At 44.7% G+C, this 20,581-nt stretch overlaps 1 protein-coding gene across 11 annotated transcripts in view; it reads right to left on the bottom strand.

The window, feature by feature from the left end:
- Positions 1-6,526: 6,526 nt before the first annotated feature.
- The window catches only part of LOC111247343 (transcription factor GATA-3-like), a 110,437-nt gene continuing 96,382 nt past the window's right edge, over positions 6,527-20,581 (bottom strand). For all 11 annotated transcript variants that reach the window (XM_086982639.1, XM_086982637.1, XM_086982638.1 and 8 more), the window contains 2 exons: positions 19,742-19,870; positions 6,527-11,354 (listed from right to left, as the gene is read on the bottom strand). In XM_086982639.1, the coding sequence (XP_086838765.1) occupies positions 10,896-11,354; positions 19,742-19,870 (588 nt within the window). In that variant the 3' untranslated portion in view covers positions 6,527-10,895. The remainder of the gene's footprint in view (positions 11,355-19,741; positions 19,871-20,581) is intronic.

The following is a 20,581-nucleotide window of genomic DNA, read 5'->3' as shown; positions in this document are numbered from 1 at the left end:
GTCAATAGAAGTCAATATCTGGTGAGGAAACCTCGAAGTCGGCTACTACCACTACTGACGTGCCTGTATTACGGCCTCTGCAATCAGAGGGGTAAATTTGAAAGAAATTCCCATTAGCAACAGTCCATCAGCGCTGTGTAAGCATAAAGCGGTTTGTTCTTGTCGTTGCTCATCGCACGTACATATACATATTTCTCTCTGCTCGTCTGCAGCTCTCCCTATGGCGAATGACACAGCTGTCGCCAGCCACAGAAACCATCATTATTTTACTAACAGTACTGGATGAAAGAGTCTCCGTTCAACTCAACTCCATGCAATGATGGCTTGACCGCCTGGCTAACTTTATCGGCGTTGGTTCGAGATAGCTGCTGCTCTTGTTTGATATTTGACGGTTATTGTGCCCGCCGAGGAGGAGTGCGTAACGAGTCATCAATCAATCGTCGCCGGCCGTCACTGTGCTTTCGGCCAGCATTTTTTCTTGCATCGGTCGTCGAAATCAACTAGCGTACGAGCTAGAGGAATGCTCTACGCAATGGCGGCAATTTCAAAACAAGGGCAGGAAGGTTACGTCGGCAAAAGACGCTGTTCCAGTGAGCAGTACCGTTGCATGGCTATTCTCTCGAACTGGTCGCGTTTCTCGAATGTTGTCTTCGTCGCGGCCGCTGTTAGTTTGGAGCTGAAAAGCGGGGTCCCAGCTTTCGGAGTCGCTGCTCGCCGTCACCCCCTGATCCACTGAATATCATGCGCCATGTCGATCTCTACGTCTGGGTTCGAATCGGCTATAGGCGAACCGCGTGACCCTTTGATCGGCATGAAATGCGGCAAAGTCAAAAACGTGCTCCGTTGTCAACAAGCCTTACAGGCAGCACCAGCTGTAACCCAGACACGCGGTAAACATACCTAAGATTGACTTATATGCTGCCATACGCCTCGAAACTAGTTTGGGGTAGAGTTTGTTGCACCGTCCTCTCCATAGAAGATCATGTGGGGATGTTTGCCGCGCCCCTGATACCACTGTTGCCTGCGGTGGCGACGTTTTTGCTAGCTAGTGATAACCAAAGATGGTTGACGTTGTTTTCTCACTGTTCGGTCTGTACGAGGGCTGCCGAGAACGTGACGTTCGCTACGTTCGTGCTCAACTTCATTACGCAATTGTCGCGACTATCACTGAGTGTCCCTATGTTATCCAAGCACGAACAAGCGAATACTCAATACCAAATAAATCAAATACAGTTAGAAGGTAAAAGGACCTACTAAGGGAATTGACGGACAAGCTGATTTTGAGCTATTGAAGGCTTAGCTGAGTAACAAACGACGGCTTTCGTTGGCGCAACAGAGTTTCCCGTCATCCCATGGCACTATGTTGACAAACGAAACTACCTTGACGATGATAGCAGTGCTGGTAGTTATGAAGGCTCCGAGGAAGCGCTTTTCAAACAGTGGTTGTGTATACCTATCTGTATTAAGGCGCTAACGCAAGCGATTCGAAGAGTCAAAACCAGACAAACAATGGCCGTCCTGCAAATTCTGTTTCAACAAGGAATTTACTTACCTGTTACAACAATTGATATTTTATGGAACCTACATTTAATATCAAGGCCAGCTGTGCTTACCTCAGCGATATATACAAGGCGAAAAACACACGCAAGCCTGTAAACGATTAACGGAATACTTGTGTCATTTATATATATATATACACCTTGGTTGTTTTTTTTCGTTCATACAATTTGTGTATTACACTTGCTAAATAAATCCTAGGGCTCGATATATTTTTCTTTATTATTTATTATATATTTATAATGTTCTTTTAAAAATTGCCATTGGGCAAACGTGTCAAACAACGTGTCATTATGTAGTCTTTTAGCGTACTGTAAATGCCAATAATTTTCTCTTTAGTCAAATTATGATGCATGATTATAACTCACCTGATTTTAGATGGGTAGTAAGGACGAGGAGAAATGGATTCATGCAGGGAATACCTGTTTCCAATCGCATAGTTTTGTTTTTTAGTTAACTTCAATTGGAAAAAGGGGTGTGATAAATTATACGAGTAATTCTTACTTAAAAAGGTGATAAGGATTTATCGAGAGAAAACAGCCATGTCGGTTACTTTTGTGCTTCTATTGCAGAATAGTGACTAAAACTTTTAACGAGTGTAATTGCTTCTCTTTATTTGAAATATATGTTCTTGTTTATACATCGCCGCTTACCGAATGCTCACTATTATAATACATGTAATTATTTTCTGTCTCGTACATGCTACAATTGATATAATTATACGATGAAGACTTCTGCTTCTGGACATCAACGACATTTATGTCCATTAGAAAAACCTCGCTTTATTTTCATACATGCTGTGTGTGGACGCGCCTAACAACGACTACAACAGGGGGCAAGAAAAGCTTTGTCTTTCATAGTTTCTCAGCATTAAGAGCCAAAATCTGTCTGCCCGAAGTGCCGCTGTAGTACTGTGTCTGTCGGGGACAAGTCAAATGTACCGCCTGTGGCCAACCTACACCATCATCCACAGAGGGCGCCACGAACAGTCTGAGCGGCGCTGTCTTCGTGGTATAACAGAACTGGGCGTTGTATTCAGCTTCTACGTATTCGAACGTTGGTCGTCAATAGGACATGGAACAAGTGTTGCCTAAGTAGTAGGAAATGGTCCCGTAAAAATGCAGCCGGAAAAGTGAGACAAGATTATTGAATAGTGAAACAATCTTTATTTTCTTTTTACTTTCTTTTACAAAGCTTGATTTTCTTTCAGTGGATTACTTCTTCTATGCTGTTGAACGGGACTTCGTTACGCATGAACTTGGATCCCATTTCGGGTTGTACTTGCGTGATATATCGCTTCGATGTCTTCGTGGAGAATGTAACTCAGCATTCCGGGAATAAGAACGCTATTATTTTATTAAACACTATTAGATATCGTTAAAGTTATCGAAGTTTGTTATGGAAATGTTCGAGATATGCATAAAGACGTTTTAGAAAAATTTCGGAAAAAATGGTAAATTTAAAGTGTCAATTTTGTCGTTTCTATGAGCTAGACATTATTTACATAAAATTTCACCTATTATTACAGTTATATTAACTATGAAGACAAATGTATCACTTTAAAATAAAGGAGATAAAGATGTCTGTGATCCTAATTGCAAAAAAAGTTAGCGTCCTTTTTCCTGAACTTACCATAATTATTATTTACTTACCAACTTACATAATTCCTTGACGTTTAGGGTGTTCTCTTAATCGGCATATCTTAATTTGTGGTCTATCTGCGGCTCTAGTCGGAAAACTAGCTAGCAGCATCGTTCAAAAAGGAACATTGTAAGGCGTGTAAACCAACCAGTATGTATAAACAACACGAAAATGCTGGTAAATGGCGCCGCGGGGGGAGGGGGGGGGGGTACGGCAAACCTGTGAGCCTACTTTAGCAAAATAAAGGCCTTGTGTCATATCTACTGCTTACATTGTGTTCAACATGTGCATATACACCATACCAGCCTTTAAGGCTACCAGTTGTTAAGTTACTCTGGTAAGTTAAAAAAAAAATCTATTGCTATGTACGCCTTGCGACTGAAAATATGGCATGTAAAAAAATGGCCCAAATGAAAAGCCATAAACTTGTCTCTAATGTATAGTAAACGCTAAAGATATTTTTAAGGTATCCTGTATATGGGCATTGGTTTTTAAAATGCAGTTACTACAAAGTCGTATTAAAGCAGCATCTCCTAGGGTTTTCGATTTTAGGATCTAGTACAAGCTATTACAGCGCTCTATAAGTACGCTAGAAGATTGTATCACGTGTTTCTTCGTCTCTGTATTAAATACAATTTGTCTACAGTTGCTAAACTAGATATTGCATTGACTGTGTCTTAGTAATATACTTTTCTTTGCAAAGTTCTATTGTTAAGTGGTTCTTAATGCTACCATCAACCCTTTCATCCGTTAATTGATGGCGTATTTTTGCAGAGGGTGAATGTAAAGGACTCTTTCAGCTTTGTGCTTCCTGCCATCGCTAAAAAAAAAAGAGGCCACGACCCCACACGGCTCTCTCACAGTCTCCTTTGGAAAGCGCAGGGGTACTGCGGGCATTTGAAAGAGCAAAGCCCCCAGACTTTTAATGGGCACTAATTGGCTGAGAAAAATTGAATATGTTGATTTCGTGGGCGCCAAAAAACGTGATAAATACTCGTTGCGCTTGTGGTTAGGCAATGACCATGTCAGAGTTACTTACTGATACAATGTGCACTGCGCATATATATATATATATATATATACACGTATTTATTATCAGTCCACAATAAAGGGTGTGCAATGCTTTTGCAATTTACCAAACCTGCTGAAAGTACGTACTGAATAGAAAAGTGCATAGGACAAATATTAGTCAAGGAAACTTCTAAATGGTTCCTGTGTATTTTTGTTTTCTCTTTATCTAATAGAACTTCATTGGTGGTAATAGAACTTCACCTTGAGACGCCATTAATAGTGTTTCTTTCTTTTCAAAACGAATAACTTGTTCCCTATTTCCGACAAAGGTAGATGGATTGAAATTTCGTAACAGCCGACCAAACGTCCCAAAATACATTTTGAAGTTGCGTAATCTATTAGAGTGGACACCCATGAGCCCCGGTCACGTGGTCGTTGGCGTAAAAAACGTAAAATTTGTGTGAGTTATACGCATGCACAATATGTAGGAAGTGGCCGTTGCAGCACGCAATACGTAAACCACTGGATCCAATTGTATCGAGCGCGTAGACGAGCATTCAACTTTGGGCAGAAAACTTAGTTTTACCTGGATATTTAGCCCATCTCCTATATCTAGTATATTTTTACCACTTGATTATAGTCTATCCGCCTTCAAGTCGTTTACCAAATGTCCTACCATACCACCATGTTATTTCGATCACGGTAGATTCTTATCGTAACCATTTCCAGCCTGGTTTATTTATAGTACATTGTCATTGGCATATGTGGAACTGCCGTACGCTATGTGGGTCGCAAGATGCACAATCCGTCTCTGCGTACTAACTTCTCGTAATGTAGCCATTTAGGCAAACCTTATCTGGAGCGTCAACATTTAACAAAGATCTCAATCTCATCCAGCCGTTGGCAATAGACAATGTCGAGTCCCGTCGTCGGACCATCAACTTACAGTCACTTGCTCAACAACGTTCAGGTGCACCCGAGTACCCCGGTCTTGAAGTTGAGTGGGGTTTAAACAAGCATTGGACTATTTATCGTAAGTTATTCGGTAATCTAAAAATACTACTTCCGATGAAATAATGAACATCTGCGGCATAGTGGTAGAGAAACGATTCTGTGTGCCCAGTGCTAAGATCATTGTATAGCCATTGCCTAGCTGGTAAGCCAGCTAATTATTGAATTAGCTAAATACAAAGCTGATTCCTGTGCAAAACGTCAAATGTGAAAAGTACATAGGAGTGCCGGATCAAATCTAACATGGCAGACAGCTCAGCTTTACAAAGGCGGCCGACTTTTATTTTGTTTAATTATGTTTTGATTATAATGTGTACGTGATGGCCGCTTGCCAATCGCAGAATAATAATAATATCCACCTTAGCACTTTTTGCCGCCATTCCATGACTTAACTTTGTTGACATAGTTCTTTAATCGGAAAATTTCACAGAGTTATTGTACTTCAGCTATCAGTCTTCAAGGACTTCGTACGCTCATGCACCAAGAGGCACTTACAAGAGCCAAAGTAAAAAGAGACTCTTAAATGAAATAACACTTGTTTTTTTGTTTCCGTTTATATTATCTATATCTGAAATCTCTGAACGCCCGTACGGGCGACAAACACCGATCGTCCTTCAGGCGGCGTTTTATTTATGACTTTGAATGGGGTTTATAGTACAGAGCAATATGTACGCTTCGTGGCATATGCGTATATGATTGCACATCTAATCAATGTGATAGAATTGTCGATTAAAATCATATGGCTGAATATTTATGGCTTATTTAAACTTAGAGGTGTCTAAAATGGCCTTTGTACCCAAACACGTCAAATCTTAAAAATAAAAACATCGAAGATAACAGCAACGCGTGAAACAGCGCTGCTTTTGTGAGAAATAGGTTGTCTCATATAGCTCAAACGTATAACCAGCCTTTGCAGTACCTGCCACCGGTAACATCGATTTCGTAAATAAAAAAACAAAAACCTAAATGGTATCAGATCGAACACACAGAGAGAACGCGTCGAATGAATTCCAAAGGCTAACGTTCCATTCTCAAAAACAAAAAGAATGTCCCAGGTAGCCATGGTCTAGCGTAAGTTTACAAAGTAAAGTTCTATAACGAACTAAACAACTTACGCACACATATATGTATGTATATATATATATACCTAATCTAATGTTTCTTCCTTCGGCATTGCTATTAAGCATTGTTTCGGCAATATGGAACAAAGTGTCTGTCCAGGCCCCTTTTCAAACCTGGCAGATGCTCACTGTTAGATAAAGATGAACTGCGACGACAAAATACGTACGAAGTAATAAGCCAATAATATATTTTAAGTGACAGTGATCCGACATTTTATTTTCTTTTTAATCGTATCATGCTAAAACTATATTTACATGAATAGCACTCCTTTTTTGATAATAATAATAATAATAATAATAATAATAATTATAATTATTATTATTAATAACACCACTATTACGACACCATGTCCGTTGTCTTCTCAATTTTTTTTTGACTTTCCTTAGATCCACTTGTCGCTGTTTCTACCTGATTTCACAAATGGATGCCACAGCAGAACTGGGTACGCAGTACATTTCGAACGTGCCCGCCAGTTGGACTTTCGGCAGGGCCGTTTGTTGGCCTACTCTCCGGCAATACACTGTTCGCCCTGTATTACAGATACACATAGAGTATATGGTCATGGATGACGACGACAACAACTACGACGACGAAAAAATAATCGCCACTCGTCACCCAGCTGATCATCTTATTCTCTTCGTTACCTGACGGCTTCGTCCATTAAATAGGCCTATTAGATACGACGCACCATATTTTCGCTTTGTATAGTTATGCCACCGTCCTTGCCTCTTTCATCGCAGCTCTTCTTTCTGCTACTTCGGCATTGTTGATATTCGTTCGCTGCCTTCATCTATTTTTTTAATCATTTATTGTGACTGACGTAGCTGGTGTATTGTTAATGTTGCTTTTGCCATAATCGTTGTTGCTTTGAGGGGAAACTCTGTTATTTGGTCGTACGTTTCTGTTTTACGTTGTTTCATCAGCTATCACGGGTTGTCTCAAGCTAATATTAACTCTCAACATCAAAATGCTTTCATCGGACCCATCGATGGACTGCTTCATTGGCTAGAACCGAAAAAGGTTTTGAGTTCTCGCAAAACCAAAACCCAGTCGTTCTTTGGTATTGTCTGTTTCGATTTGGAATTTGACGCCTGGGTCCTCCGATTTTACCCAACATTTTGTTGCTGTTGTTGTTGTTGTTGTTGTTGTTGTCGTCGTCGAAATCGCACAACTTCTGTCTGAACGCCTGCCATAAAAACCAACTTTCAGGCTAGTCTAATGCTGTTTATTAGGACAGTTTTGCTTTTTTTTTTTTATGTATTTTTATTGTTTTTAACGTGTATGCTGGTGTCGTCACAAGTCGTCATGGTGAATGGTCACAGCTCATTGACAAGTCACATAATTTTCTATAATTATTCTCTTTTTTTTTGTAATACCTAGGTAACTTATTATGATACACAGGACACGGGTCGAGCACGAACCCAGTTTAATTTATTCTCGTTTAATTGTTTCTCTTTCTCCCTCACTCTCGTCAGTCTTTGCTCATTACTTTATTTGTTGTTACATAAATGTTTAGTATTGTCCCATCATTTATCGTTGCACCGTCCTCCCCTCGCTAGAGCTTCTGGTGCCCTATGTATGAGTACGCCATTATCATCTTCATCTTTCCCAGTCTTCTACCTTGCTTTAGTCATTAGCGACAGAATTTACAACATTTACAAACATCCGAGTGCCGCTATCGTCTCGATGTGTCAAATCTTCACCAACTATTTTTTTTTTTTGCTTTCGGTTACCTGCTGCTGCTGTTTTTGTATTGCTAATCGGAAAATTGGTTCGGACTTGTTGGTTTGTTTTCAAAATTGAATTTTCAACGCGCGGATATCGAATATGGTCTGAGAAGAATATCTTCCTTAGTGAAAGTAGCCATCTCTCGTAGGTCACAGCTGATTTGGATACAGTCGATTAGAAAGCACTCGTTTTGACGACCACGAAGACGAAATCATCATCTTCAGAAGCCTCATTGATCGAGCATCGCATGCACCGGAAGGGTAGATGCGATACGTCGCATCTTTTTCAACCGTTTATCTTTACTACTCGAGCGCAAGGAATGAACCCAGCAGACACTGTGTACCTTAAGTATTATCGACTAACAAAAAGCCCCTCAGATACTTCATTTATAAGCGATCGCTTACGACATTTATAAGATAATTTCATATTCGAATCAATCACATCTGCCAGGTTCACGGCTAGCGGCGTCAGCCCCCTGTTATCTTTCGTCTGTCCCGTCCGTTCTACTTCTCTTTGCTAATTTTTGCATTATAACTAATCCATCTCTGTCTGTTTGCATGGTACGGCTGTGCTGGCCGATCAATTTCCAAAGATTCGCTGCTGGCGAGTTCACGCTTCCGCTCACAGAGAGGGGCTCTCGTGCTGAGGCTCGTCCGCATCTCGTCCTGTGGGTATTGCACTACACGAACAATTTCTTTTATCGCGTTGCTTCTCCACCAATCATCTGTTGTTTGTTTCAACCGTGTTTTCTAATTCGGTCAGTATTGTTCTTGCTGCTTTCGCATAAACTTTTCCCTCGATTTCGCGTGCACACAAACAGACACACACACACACACACACACACACACATGCTCACGCCCACGCATACACACACAGACACGCATGCACACGTGCACGTCTATATCATTCGCTCACTCGCCCGCAGATACCCGTTCCTTCGTTGTCGTATTTCGAATAATCGTAAATGTATTCGTTCAATATTGTGTGCGTGTTCGTGTTTATTACCGACCATAGCCGCGATACCTTTTCACGAACACGGTCTTCGTTTCCAACTTGTATATCCTTATTGTTAGTATTTCCAGGACTGATGTCACTTTCCCTATATCAATGTGTCTTCATTGTTATCAATATTATAACAGCCGTTACGGTTGCTGTTTCTCGTTGCTGGCTTATTTTTGCCTAATCACGTAGCTATCGTTCTGACTATTGTTGTTTTGTCGCTGTTGGTGTCATTGCAGTTTCTACTGGCTGGGTATGGTGACCACAATAATCCTACATACATATCGGTCACATACAATCATACGCACACTGACGAAACGACAGGAAGACCAACCAGCGAGCCAATTTTCAGCCCTTAATCATCATGAATACCATCACACTCTATAGGTGAAGATAATATTAATAATGTTTGTCTATCCAGTGCCCGATGCGCCATCTATTGACCGCATGTCGGGCAATGTATATTTGCTTGTTACTTATATATGCAACCTTTTCATTCACGCGTCGCCTCTATTAATATTGTCTGTATATCATCTTCGGCGGCTCTGTTTATCTGTATTATGTATAATATGTATGCAGTTTAGGTGTATTTTTTTTGGGGCGGACACTGAGGATTCTGTACATGGGTAGGGGGTGTCGTCGGACGCCACCGCGAGATCAATGGATCATCTCTGATTTCATGCTTTTTGCTGTTCAGGCAGAGGCCACAGCAGACAGTAGAAGGGATGTTCGATCTGCCACTGCGTCATGTCGCTTCTTCTCTTTGCCTCTCTGAAAAGACCATCAGGGATCCTACTCTTCGTTCCCCTTTGTTGTTTTTCATTCTGCATTCGTTCTCCAGAGAGAAATTGCGCGAGTCGTTAGCTCGTCAACGGCCTCTGCTCTGTTCATCCATCGTTGCAGTACTATCGTTGTGTTTGTTGTGTCAAGTAATGGCTGTTGCTATTGTCATTTTCATAGTACTAATCTCCGTCTCCTGCAACATGTTTCGGCCGTACCTTATTTAGCTTGTCTGTAGAGCACTGTGCTTGTGTGTAGGTGTGGGCGTCGATGGCTGTGTTTGTGTGCTCCGTCTAAATGAACACGCCCGCATTGCCGTCGCCTCCGCCTAAACATTTCCAATTATTTCCAACCGGGGTTTGCTCGGGGGTCCGACTTCGTCTCACTATTCTTCAGCAGCGTGTCGACGTAAACCCGACACGTTGGCTTCATCCGACCTCAACTTGGTCATCGTCATTATCCTTTTCTTATGGTTTCTTCTTCCTACTAGAGCTCTTTCTACTTTCTTATCTTTTTCATACCCTTTGTTTCTATTAGGGTTCGTCGCATTCGACCAACGCAGAGTATTTTGCATTAGTTGAGTTTTCTTTAGCAGACGGCCCTAAACCTAATCATGGGTCGCAAACTGGGTCATCACGGTTGAAGAATCGCAGGCGAGTAAATAAAGTACACAGAACTCTTCTAAGAAGTGGCGACAGCAGTACTCATTTGTTAGATTTTCCCATCATCATCATCATCGCTGTTATGTTTATCGATGTCACCGCCTGTTTAGCGCAGTTCGGCCTGCTCTCAAGGTGGAAAATAAATTGGGTAGAGGTAGATATTGGGCGCCAACATCCATTGTTAACCAATGTTCAGCGTCGATTCGCCGCAGCGATCGCGTGTGCTGCTGCCACTACGGCTGATGTCGCTGTTGACTGTTTCCCGTTGCTGTTGTTATTGGGACCGGCACTAGATTCGGCCAGTGCTGGATCGCCGATGCCATCGTGGCCATCAAGGCTGTCGTCCTCGACGCCCTCGTGGAGCTCCTCGGCTGGCGGGACACCCTACGCCATGGCGCCTACCATCGAGTTGAGCGCCGCCGAACCAGCGCCCGCACCGAGATTGAGGGCGGCTGCCGTTGATCCTTGGCCTCCATGGCCCACTCCAACGGCCAGACTCGACGAAATGCTCTGGCTAATCTGCGAGCTCAGCGAACCCGCATGGCCTGCCGCTCCCATGTGTTGGCCGATAGACGACACCGGACTAGACGATACAAACGAGCCGCCCATGCCGACGGGAAACTGTGCCGCCCCCTGGTTTACGCCCATATAATGATTCATGTTCATGCCCATCGAAAACTGGCCTGCCGGTGAGAAGCTCGAGAACGACTTGTCGCCAAGCGGCTTCAGGCAGTCAGGCAGCGCCAGCATCGAGCCCGATGGCTTCTTCTTCTTCGCCTTCGAGCTGAGTTTGCGGTTGCGCGTTTGAATGCCTTCTTTCTTCATGGTCAGCGGCCTATTCACCTGTAATTCATGCGGAACAACAACAGGACCGTATTGTTAACCAGTGCATAGCCCTGAACTTAAGTACAGCCTAATTAATACGTGCACGCAATCATACCAGACTGTTTGCAAATGTGCGTACGTGTATATAAGGAGGTACCACATGTTCAGTCTCAAGCCCGTTTACCTGCGAATTTTCCTCCAAACGTATTTGATGTAATTGGGTTATCAGAATCAATAATGCGCGAAGTTTCTGACCCATCCCCGTTTGCCACTATTCCCACAGCTGCTTACCAGTCTACTCAGATGCCCGAACAGATTCATTCGTACTAGGCACTCTCATAGGGGATAGCGAAAGTCCGGGCAAGTCTCTTTTGGCATCAAACAGCGCAGCGAACCAATCAATCTCACTCTGGCAAACTATGGAAGTGGCAAATACGAGCTCGTGAGTTCACTCGAATGTTGTTACCACTATCATCATTCTCGCGGTCTCGTTGGCAGCTGGCAAAAGACGCGCCGGTAGCAGCAGCAGTATCGAGGCGGGTGGCCAGTATTGGCCACCCCATTTCTTGCTGACTGGGTTTTTCATTGTCTGTGCGTCATTGTCCGCCCTGAACAAACACAGCACTGCGACAGCGTCACACCGACACAAATAGACACGCAATTCCGGGTTGCGATGTAAATTAACGAATTATTCATGGACAGTTTATGACACCCGACTCAGCTGCTGCTGCGAGTGTTATTATTGGTATTGAAGTCGTCGGTCGAGGCAAACGACGCTCGAAGTCGTTTGATTGCCATCGTGTGGCAAGAGCCCGGTGGACAAAGAGCTACAGCGATTTTGTCGGCGGCAGAGATGGCACCATTTCAAAGTGCCGGTTCACACGTTCAGGAACAACAGTCAGGCGTTGACCGGACGGACGAACGACAGTGGACGCTACTGGATGGTGGTCCAGGACGCTGCGACAGTGAACCATAGATATATCGAATCGTGGTAACTGACTCCGTTCGATGGGCGGACAAACGGACACAAGTAGCGTGTGAACGCCTCCTGCTTACATCTGAACGTTTTTGTGTAATGTTTAAATAAATACAAGATGAGTGTTATTTATGCCATTATGCGGCGACACTACTCAAATGTTTTTGCAATTGTTCCGTCGGTTCCGCCGCCGCTGCTGATGGCGATATCATAGTGTGCGTTTACCTGACGCGTTGATTTTATTCCAAACTACCGTTACTCAGTTGTGCAAACGACATCGTAATGGCACCATTAATAAGATATGAAATTTTCGATGTTATATGTTTTGCGGATTGGAGCTGGTAAAAATTGATATATATATATATATATATATATATATATATATATATATATATATATGGGGAAAAAAAAAGAAAGATTTCGAACATATCTAATAGATCAGACGCTTCCTGTATCGCCGAGCCTGCTTGAGACAGCAGGCCATTATAAGCAATGAAACGAGAGAATTGCTATTAGTGTTGGTCTAACAGAAATAGATCGTCTTGTCCGACGTGGGCGCGACATCATGATCCTTGTCCTAGAGCTTATCCACAAAGCCGTCCTTATTGTTCCTGCTGTGGTGTATTTTCTAGTGAATTTGGAGTGATCGGGCTGACGTTGATATGTTTCAATGTTTGTTTTCTCAACGTTTGACTACCTTGTCTGCTGTCGTTGTTCTGTCCTTCGTCTTGCTCCAATAAAGATTCTGTCCCGGCGGGGGCTGGTGACTCCCGCTGAGTGGCGCCACTCGTCGTGGTCATGGCTGTCTGCTTTCGTACATAATTCACATCAGCGTCAATTCGCATCTGAGCACAGCCTCAATCTATAGCGTCAGCTTAAACAGAAGATAAAGAGACCTCTGTCAATTATTGCTACTGCTGCGCTCTGCTAAAGCTGGGACTTCAGCGGTGTTTGCCTTATGGCCGTATGGCGTCCATTTACTGCCCTTGTTACCTAACATCACAGGAAAGTTCTAGATCTGTACGAATTTATCCATCCACTCACCCATAATTGGCTGATTTGACCTGCTGGGATCACCACAGTTAAGAGACGCAGTAGAGGGCAACTGAAAGCCTGAGGGCCTGTTTAGGTTGTCTTTGTACTCATTAAGCCATCGACACGTTTACCTTGTTATAGACTGTATACGACGCGAGTCTATGTATACAAGTAAATTTTGGACCATTGAATATCAATTTTTGGGGGGTAAAAAGTGGGCGGGGATCAGGCCAGTACCCTTGTTTAATGCCAGTATAACGACAGCTGATAGTCCATTGCTCCGTTTAAGGGTGCTTGCACTCTTGCTGCTATCAAAATTACTGTTAGTTCTATCACTGCTATGACTTGTACCGCAACTTCCATTTTAGCTGCTTCGATAAACTCGTTCTCCCATCGCGACGAGTCATTTCCTGGGGCAAGTCGTCGTAGGGCGTTCGCCCCTCCTCTTCATGCCTTTAGCTTGGGTTACGACGCATGCTGGAACAGCCATAGATGGAGCTTCCACTGCTGCCCCTGCTAGACACGAGCCAACCAAAGCGTGGCGTCGTCCTTATATGAGTACCGCTTTCTCTGCCATAGCGGCGGTTCGTTCATTGCGAAGGTAGCAAGGACTTTACTATCGCTTCAACCGTCCTGTCCTGCGTAGCAGCTCAACGGTGGGTCTGTACACCCACTAGCTTCACCGGAAGGCAACAAACTGTTTCCTGATGCGGCAATATATCCACAGGCGAACGAATAAGAGAGTAGCGCTCGTGGAAAAGAGGTAAGAAACCTCATACATCTAAAACAGCAACACCGCCACCATATATATATCTATATGGAGATACATAAATTTAACAAATATCTAAATCTCACACGCCTTCATATACAACTAGGCTCACTTAGTAGAAGTGTGGTTATAGGTTTCAGCCTCGCCGGTTACCTTCCCAGCAGAATTTATTTCGGCAGACGTCGTGTATTAGAGGAACAACTCCTACATTAGGTGTAGCTAGAGCAACAGAAAGAACATTTGAGAATTTGTAGCAGAATCATTGACAACTCTCAAACTTAGCGGACCACGTATGTTTCAGTGAGTGGTGGCGAACCAGTGACCGTGGCCGCTACCAGCCGAAATCTGTTGCCATAATGATCACGAACACGGGCGGGGAAAAGGAGCCCGAAAGGACGGCAGATTAAAGCGAGTCAACGAGTGCTATCGAGCAAAGCGTCGATTAAACGCGGGCGAGAGGCCTGTGAAGGCTGGAACATCGGCCGCGTTCAGTTGGTACGTCCATCGGCGTCGGAACATCCCGCCAAGGTCAACGTTCGCTGTTGAAGAAGCACGCGAAGGAGGAGAAAACTTTGACAAAGAACAACGTCGACGAAACTGTCCGATGCGCTGCCGCCCAGAGAGTAGCTAGGATAAAAGCAGTAGCAAGAACTATCAGTCCTCAAGCAGCGGCCGCTAGGACCACTGGCGACTGCGTGCCAACACGCCGGCAAATAGAAAGCGACGACGCAAACAGCAGACGCTTTATTCAAATGTTGTTGTGTCCCCGATGGCGACGACTTTCGTCTGTGCAATTCTTACGGTAAGGAACAGCGCCGCGCAGAAGGCTGAAGAGCGGCAACAACGCAGCTGAAATCGGCATCTTCTGGTCGTATTGATCTTAGTTATAGCAGTAGTTGCGCCACTTCGTTCTTGTCGTATCCCGTACGACAACAGCTGTTCTTTATATTGTAAGTAGGTAGAAAGGAAACAAGCTATGGCCAGAGAGGATAACAGCACCTGTAGTCAATTAGTGCCATACGTAGTATATAAGATATATATTATACAGTAGGTATGGCACCAACGACGGGTTCCATATATACATATATATGGCACCCGTCGTTTAGCGATCGAGTAACGCGGCGGCGCGAGTCGCCTGCTTACCCATGCCATTGGCGTCGTTGCCGTTGTGACTTCATAGGTCTTCAGCGCCGACTGACGAATCCTTCAAGAAAGGATGAAAATGCACTTTTCATAATGGTCGAGGTGGTAGCAGGATACGACACGGGTCAGTTGTCTATACTAGCATTTGGTATAGCTCACTGTGACCCTATACTTGATCGAATGAATAAAGGACAAATCAAAGAGGAGTTGAAGAGAGGGAAAGAGTAGAAGAAAAAAATCAAACGACAACTCTCAGCTCTGCTCAGATCCCCTCTTGCGCATGATCCCATTACGAATGTTTTCTAACGAACGAGGTGCCTGATTACTGTCGTTGTCGCCAGAAGGTATTAACCTTACGGTTCGCCCTGCCGCTGTGCGCAGCTGCCGTTTTCCCGAGGCTCCGGGAGGTTGTAAACAAGTACACGAAGTCGCCAGCGAGATGCGATGACGAACGCATCAGCCTCCAGCTCGTGCTTCTACTGCTCGTGATACCTGCAAAAAGCCAGGCCATCAACTATGCGCGATTCCGACCGAGGCTGCTTTGAACGAGAGGTAGGCTGATATTGTTGCCGTCGCGCTGTCTCCGTTGGCGTCGTTTGTCTGCTTCACCTTCGTTTGTGTGCTTAGTGAGGGCTGAGATCTCAGCGGTATTGACCTGCATCGTGTGGCAGCGACGTTTCTCACCAACGACAACACTGCCGCAAAAGTAGCAGGAGAAAGTAATAGCGCATGACGCGCCATGACTCGCACAACATAGGGACTGAAACGAGTAAATCACACTGTAGCCGACCGACTTCTGCATGAAGGCGCGATGGCACCGTATCATACTGTATTATAGGTGCAGTGTTAATTAGTAGTGGGTGGGAAGCCCCGACTTACTAACAAAATTAATCCAATTCTACTACGCATCCTTGAAATCCGCTGATAAATGTCTTCCAAATCAAACAGTATTTCACGCCGAGTGTACTTAAGATCGTTTTAGCCACATGTCTTCCTAGGGGATAAGATGAATCAATCACAAATTACCTTTCTTTCTAGTTGTATTATTAGAGCACTCACGTGTGTATATATATATATATACAGCAAAACAACAAGCAAAATAATTGAAAGAAAAAATTCCATTCGAGGACAGTGCAGTGATTTTCAGACGACAGACAAGATTAGAATCTTGTCAGTGGCCATTCGGTTCTCGCTGAAGGCGGGCATCTCTCAGTTGAGAAACGCACCTCCCGCGCACACCTTTTTACTACGTTCCAAACACAGACAGACGTGAACACGTCTACTGAGACACGCCCATAAACAAAAAGTCCTCTCGCTTGATCTTCCCGTGCAGCCGTTGATTCGCTTGCGTAAGGATCGCGTCGTTTGTTCGTGGCCATTGCACGCCTGGGGAAGGAATCCATCGACGACAAATGACCACTATCGGGTGCACCTCTATCGCCCAAGATGTGTTTTCTTCTATTATAAGAACCTATGTGACTGCCCGTTGAAATGCCTTTTTATGATGGCTACACGGTTATCGATGGCGGCGGCGGCAATCGCCGTGATATTGTACGAATTGTCCAATATTCATGTGGCTGTTTCATTGGCTGGCGACGTAATTATTGCTTTCTCCGATGAATCGACTACAGCAGTCCGCTCGCGTCGTCTTTGTCATTCTCGTAGCTCCAATTGCCGTTGTTGTTGTTGTTGTTGTTGACGCGGCTGATGCCGAAACCCACCGCTGATTAACTGCCCGACCCATCTACTAGCGGACCCCCTGTCTCTCGCTGAAGCTGCGACTGTCCATTGCAGAAAACGCAGAAAAAAGAAACGCCTGCCACGCTTCATAATCGTCCTGTGTTGACAATTGGCTATGACGACTGACTTGTAGCTCAACGCGCGCCGGCAGCGGCCATATAGCTGCGTACGTTTTCCTAACTCCCCCGTTGTTTCTCTTCATATGCGCTTATATAACTTTCATTTTTCTATTCTACCTGCCAAAAATTCTGAATTTGTTGTTCGGGCCTTCGGTTAGGACACAGCAGCGGTGAACGCTACCATACCACTGCTATTACTCACGCTAAGCGTCGACGGCGACTTTGATATTTGTATGTCAGCCACTTCGTCTCGTCGCCCTAGCAGCGGCAATGGCAATAACGCCATATATTGTGCATACTTATAGTTGCACACAATCAGACTGATCGAAGCACAGACAACCAGTCAAAAAGAGAACGAGAAAAAGAAGAACGCGACAGATTTACACGAATATAGACACAATTAGACGTGCGTCTCTCAACACTTGCGGCGTGGCCATTGCCGGCGCAGCACAGGGTCACATTGAAGCATGTGCAACGATCATTATGGAGAGGACCAGATACCAGTTCGCGTTCAGACTGTTAGGCGTCCGCACAATATGCACACTCACATTGCTGGCAACACCCGAGTGGTAAGTCCCTCGTTGGTCGGTGCAGATGCTTTCCCGTCGGCTTCCATTGCTTTGTAGGCCATACCCGAATCGCTTTTTGTACTGCTGGCTAGCTCGCGCTACCTCGATTCAAAGCCTCTAGCCATCACTACGATCCTGCTGTGGCTGACGTACGATGCTGCGTTAGAGCGTCTGTGAGTGCTGCTTCTGTATCTGCTCCCTAAGAGCTGTTAGTCCGTGCTGGTCGACCACGGCAAGCACCCTGTACGCACATGCAGACAGCCACTTCAAAGGCGAAATGTCCAATGATCAAGCTTACCGCTATCTTCTTTCTACGTTAGCATAGCTGCCGCGGCCCGTCACCGCTACTGCCCGCGCTCGTCCTACTGCTGCATAATGTCTCATTCGACAGTTGCGTGCGTGCGTGCGTGCGTGCGTCCGTTCGTCCGTTGGTTTGCTCCTCATGCTGCTGTTAGCAGTGTTGTGTTTTGTTTCTTTCCTGCATCTATCAGCCCGAGCAGTCATTGGCTGGTGGGAAGCCAAATAGCCCCTTGTGGTCATCTTTAATAGCATGGCATGGTCAGATAGCCAGACAGGTTGGTCAGACAGGCGGGCAGGCAGGTAAAAGACGGCGATACAGCTCTTCAACCCGTCATCGGCACCAGCTGCTGCTGCTGCTGCTGGCGGCCAGCAACAGCTATAGCTACGAATGGTAGCGCGCGCACCGGAGCGGCTGGAGCACGAAGCCATCCATCTCCACAGCATCCGGCACGGAATGATGGAGTGTCACAATCAGTTGTTGACAGTTCCGCTGCCGCTGACGCTAGCTAACGCTAACTTTATCGAGTTAGTATTGTCTTGATCCAGCCGAGCGAAGCAAACAACGACTAGAATCAAATGAAACACTGAGAAACAGATCAGTAGTCATCACGTGCCGCTGCCACCGTCGATATGTCAGCATGAAATACGCCTTTGCTAGCGAGCATATGAGTGACCAAATGAGCAAATAGAACAAGCGGCAGCGACTTTGATAGCAGAAATGACATTCTAGATGCAATGGCGAACTGACTGGTGTCTCCCCTGCAGATGAACACCTCGAAAAACACTGAAGGAATATATATGTGTGTGAAGGCAAAGGGTCCTTTTTCATTCAGCATAAGAACTCCATAGAAGGGGCGTACTGGTAGAGGGGGCGCGCGAACACGTGTTTGCGACCAAATCACCTCATAGATGATGTTATCTTACTCGAGAAACCTAATACACTACAGTGTAACACGCGAAAAGGTATATTACCCGCCCTTTTAAGCCAGATTAGAGACGATTCGTTGGTCAAGCTGACGATACGTTTAAGGGGGCAAAGCCTTGTTTCGTTGAAGGAGTAGGTTTCGGTAGTAGTAGTAGTAGTACTAGTAGCAAGCAGTAAACGCGCGAAACAAGAAAAGAGCAAGCGGTATCCTAAAACCCAGTTGACCCGCTCAATCGTAAAGTGCGCTCAACTGATTCAACGGTAGGTGGGCTTCGTTCTTCTGGGTGGAGTACGACACAGCTTAGAACGGGTGTATATCTTCAGAATAGCAAATGCTAGTCGAGTGGACAGCTCCCTGTTATTTGCTAGACGTCTTTTTCTTTTTCGAGTATCACGATCAGAGGATACTTAGGTCCGACTTCATCTTTATAGAGGACAGATAAATAGCGACAAAGCGAATACAATTGATGCAACGGTACACCAGTGTAACAGCCTGCAGTAGAGAGACGATCAACGACTTCGCCTCATTAGATTCTATGTCGGTAAGTTCAACAACGACCAGTTGGATCAGTATAGCCAATCTAATCTACCTTCGAATCTGTCGTAGGTAGGGATTAAGTATTTTTTCCACTTGTCTAATGTACCGAACTTGTGCGGCTGATCATATTAGTTCTATCATCTATAGCTTTCTCTTCTGCAATACTTAGCTTAAATGTATTCGGTCACACACACACACACACACACACACATATCAGTGTGATTCAGGTTAGGTCGTCGTACGGAATCATACCTGCATGAAGTATTTGTCGTCAAAAAAAGAAGAACTTACGTTGTGCAGCTTGTAGTAGAGTCCACAGGCGTTGCACACGGGCTCACCATTATGGTTTCGCCGCCAGAGTGTCGTTGTCGTCGTTTTGCAGTTGGCACATGAGGTGCCCGCTCGTCGAGCTGCCGATTGCTGTTATAGGGGGGGCCGAAACAAAAACAAACCCGAAATAATTTATTTTTACATTATGTGCATCTAAGTATGGCACAGCATAGTGTAGACCCAGTAGGAAAATCTAACAAGCGTGTATTAATCTACTAAACAACTATTTTGTCATATTATTTTGTGTATCCACCTACATATCGCGACCCCAGTGGAAACAATGTCTTCCCCTCTACCTAATTAAGGCCACGACACCGAGGAAAGAAGAGTGGCCGTGACAAACAAAAGTTATCGTTGTTCTGACACCTGACCATTGGGCCGCCGACTAGGACTAGGCTATTATGAGTTCCTGCCCGACCACTCATTTGTCTTCGAGTGTCGATGGATTGCCCACACTTAGTGCCGACCATGTCTAAGTTCGAGCGGCAACAGCTGTAAGCAATATTCGATACTCAAAACACAGCTCGAACTCAAAATTTCCATGGGATGGACCAGCCAGATAGCGACTAGGAAAAGGAGTGCCAACCACTTTATCACAGACGCCTTGTAGCATTGTCACCGTCTAGTACAACGGACACATAATGGTCGTGCATTATGAAACGCTTACACGACAGAGGTATCTCGACCAGCGTTTGTGCGCTGGGTCATATGCGCGAGCAGAATTTGCTCTTGATCTGGGGCATGAACTTCTATAATACTGAATCATTGGATGCGTTTACTATATGGGCATTCAATTCTATC

The sequence above is a fragment of the Varroa destructor genome, unplaced genomic scaffold, assembly GCF_002443255.2.
Source record: "Varroa destructor unplaced genomic scaffold, Vdes_3.0 BEIS01000003.1, whole genome shotgun sequence".
NCBI lineage: Eukaryota > Metazoa > Arthropoda > Arachnida > Mesostigmata > Varroidae > Varroa > Varroa destructor.
The sequence above is the reverse complement of the archived record's forward strand: the minus strand, read 5'-3'. Positions and strand labels throughout refer to the sequence as shown.